Raw genomic sequence first — 1,841 nt, forward strand, 5'->3', positions numbered from 1 at the left:
TCACTGCTGTTTCTTTGTAAAACAGCAACAATAAATAAAACTACAAACAACTTAAAACTGTTATAACTCGGTGTTGAGTCTCTCACTGACGCCAGCACGTCTTCGGCAAAACATACCCTCATAATAGAGATATAGTTCATAACTGATGCGATGCGTTTATAAACAGAACTAAAGAGTACTTAATTATATGAATATTGCAAAACAAGTACCCGGCATTGGTGCTATGGCAAAGCAGAAGAAAAGGAGGGTCAGAAGTGGCAGAGGCATCTCGTTGTAGGACCTTTGAATAGACAAGAAAAAGGTAAGAAAGAATATGGAGAATGGCAGAAATGAGCCATTGCCATGAGTAAGAGAATAAGATGCTAATATGGATATGGAAATCAATCTTATCATTAGAGACAATAGATAAGCAATTCATTAAGTATAGTTTAATGGTCCAGATGATATACTTCACACGATAAGTACAAGGAAGAAAATAAGATGCTAATATAGATATGGAAATTAATCGTATCATTAGAGACAATAGATAAGCAATTGCATGAATATAGTTTGATAGTCCAGATAAGGTGTTGGTTGTAATTGGTCATAAAAACGACTTTTATCACCACAAAAAAAAAAAAAAAAAAAAAAAAAAAACAACAATATTATGAATGTACTTTGATAGTCCAGAAGAAATGTATGATTACCATGGCGAAGAAAATAATATGCCAATAGCAATATGGACACTGGCAATTGCCTTAATGTAACACACTGTTACCACTACGAAGCTCATTTCACTTCTTAACGATACTGGCTAGAAAACAGATATGTGAAAGGAAATGTTTATTTGCTAAAACTGGACTGTAAAAAAGAGAGTATTGGAATATTAGCAGTTTTGTTATAATTTGAATTTGCAAAAATAATTATTAATGTATATATATATATATATATATATATATATATATATATATATATATATAGACACAAACACACACACACATACATGTGCATACATGTATCTATATCTATATCCGTATCTACATCTACATCAATATCTATCTATCTATATACTATATATATGTATGGATATGTGTGTGTGCGCGCGCGCATGTGTATGTGTATGTGTTTGTGTGTGTGTGTGTGTGTGTGTGTGTGTGTGTGTGTGTGTGTGTGTGTGTGTGTGTGTGTGTTTGTGTGTGAGAGATAGAGAAAGAGAGAGAGAAAAAAAGGGACAGACAGACAAACAACTTGTGAGAGAGATAAAAGGAAATAAGACGTACATAAATATGATATACATATGTATGTACACACACACACACACATATATGTATATATATATGTGTATATATGTATATAGATAGATAGACAGAGTGAAAGAAAGCTAAAGAAATTCGCCTTACCTTAGAACTGAAATGAAAGCAACTAGACTTGACTGAGAGTTAGACTGGACTGGAGCAAAATCTTGCTGTTGCTCGAATATGACGAACATCTGCTCTGCACTTGTGCACTTAAACAAGCACACTTGTACATCTACGCATCTACACACCCGCTCTCACACATAATAACACAACCAGCAATATAGGAAATAAACACTAATTCCTTTACTAATGCGAACACAACTAGTCATCTATTACTAATGACACGGCACTGGAAGCTAGCAATCACTCGAAGACGCGTTCCGTCACCAGATGGCATAATCACCTATGAAAAAACTATTATTATTATTATCATTATTATTATTGTTGTTGTTGCTATTGTTATTATTATCATTATTATTATTATTATCATTATTATTATTATTATTATTATTATTATTATTATTATTATTATTATTATTATTATTATTATTATTATTATCATTA

At 31.8% G+C, this 1,841-nt stretch overlaps 1 protein-coding gene across 1 annotated transcript in view; it reads right to left on the reverse strand.

Moving 5' to 3' along the window:
* LOC125029018 (WAP four-disulfide core domain protein 3-like) overlaps positions 1-1,491 on the reverse strand; it is a 3,008-nt gene extending 1,517 nt beyond the window's left edge. The window contains exons 1-2 of the mRNA XM_047618737.1: positions 1,380-1,491; positions 210-280 (exon numbers count right to left, since the gene is read on the reverse strand). Coding sequence (XP_047474693.1) covers positions 210-280; positions 1,380-1,468 — 160 coding nt within the window. The 5' untranslated portion in view covers positions 1,469-1,491. The remainder of the gene's footprint in view (positions 1-209; positions 281-1,379) is intronic.
* Positions 1,492-1,841: the final 350 nt, after the last annotated feature.

Source organism: Penaeus chinensis, chromosome 9, assembly GCF_019202785.1.
Source record: "Penaeus chinensis breed Huanghai No. 1 chromosome 9, ASM1920278v2, whole genome shotgun sequence".
NCBI classification, from domain to species: Eukaryota; Metazoa; Arthropoda; class Malacostraca; order Decapoda; family Penaeidae; genus Penaeus; species Penaeus chinensis.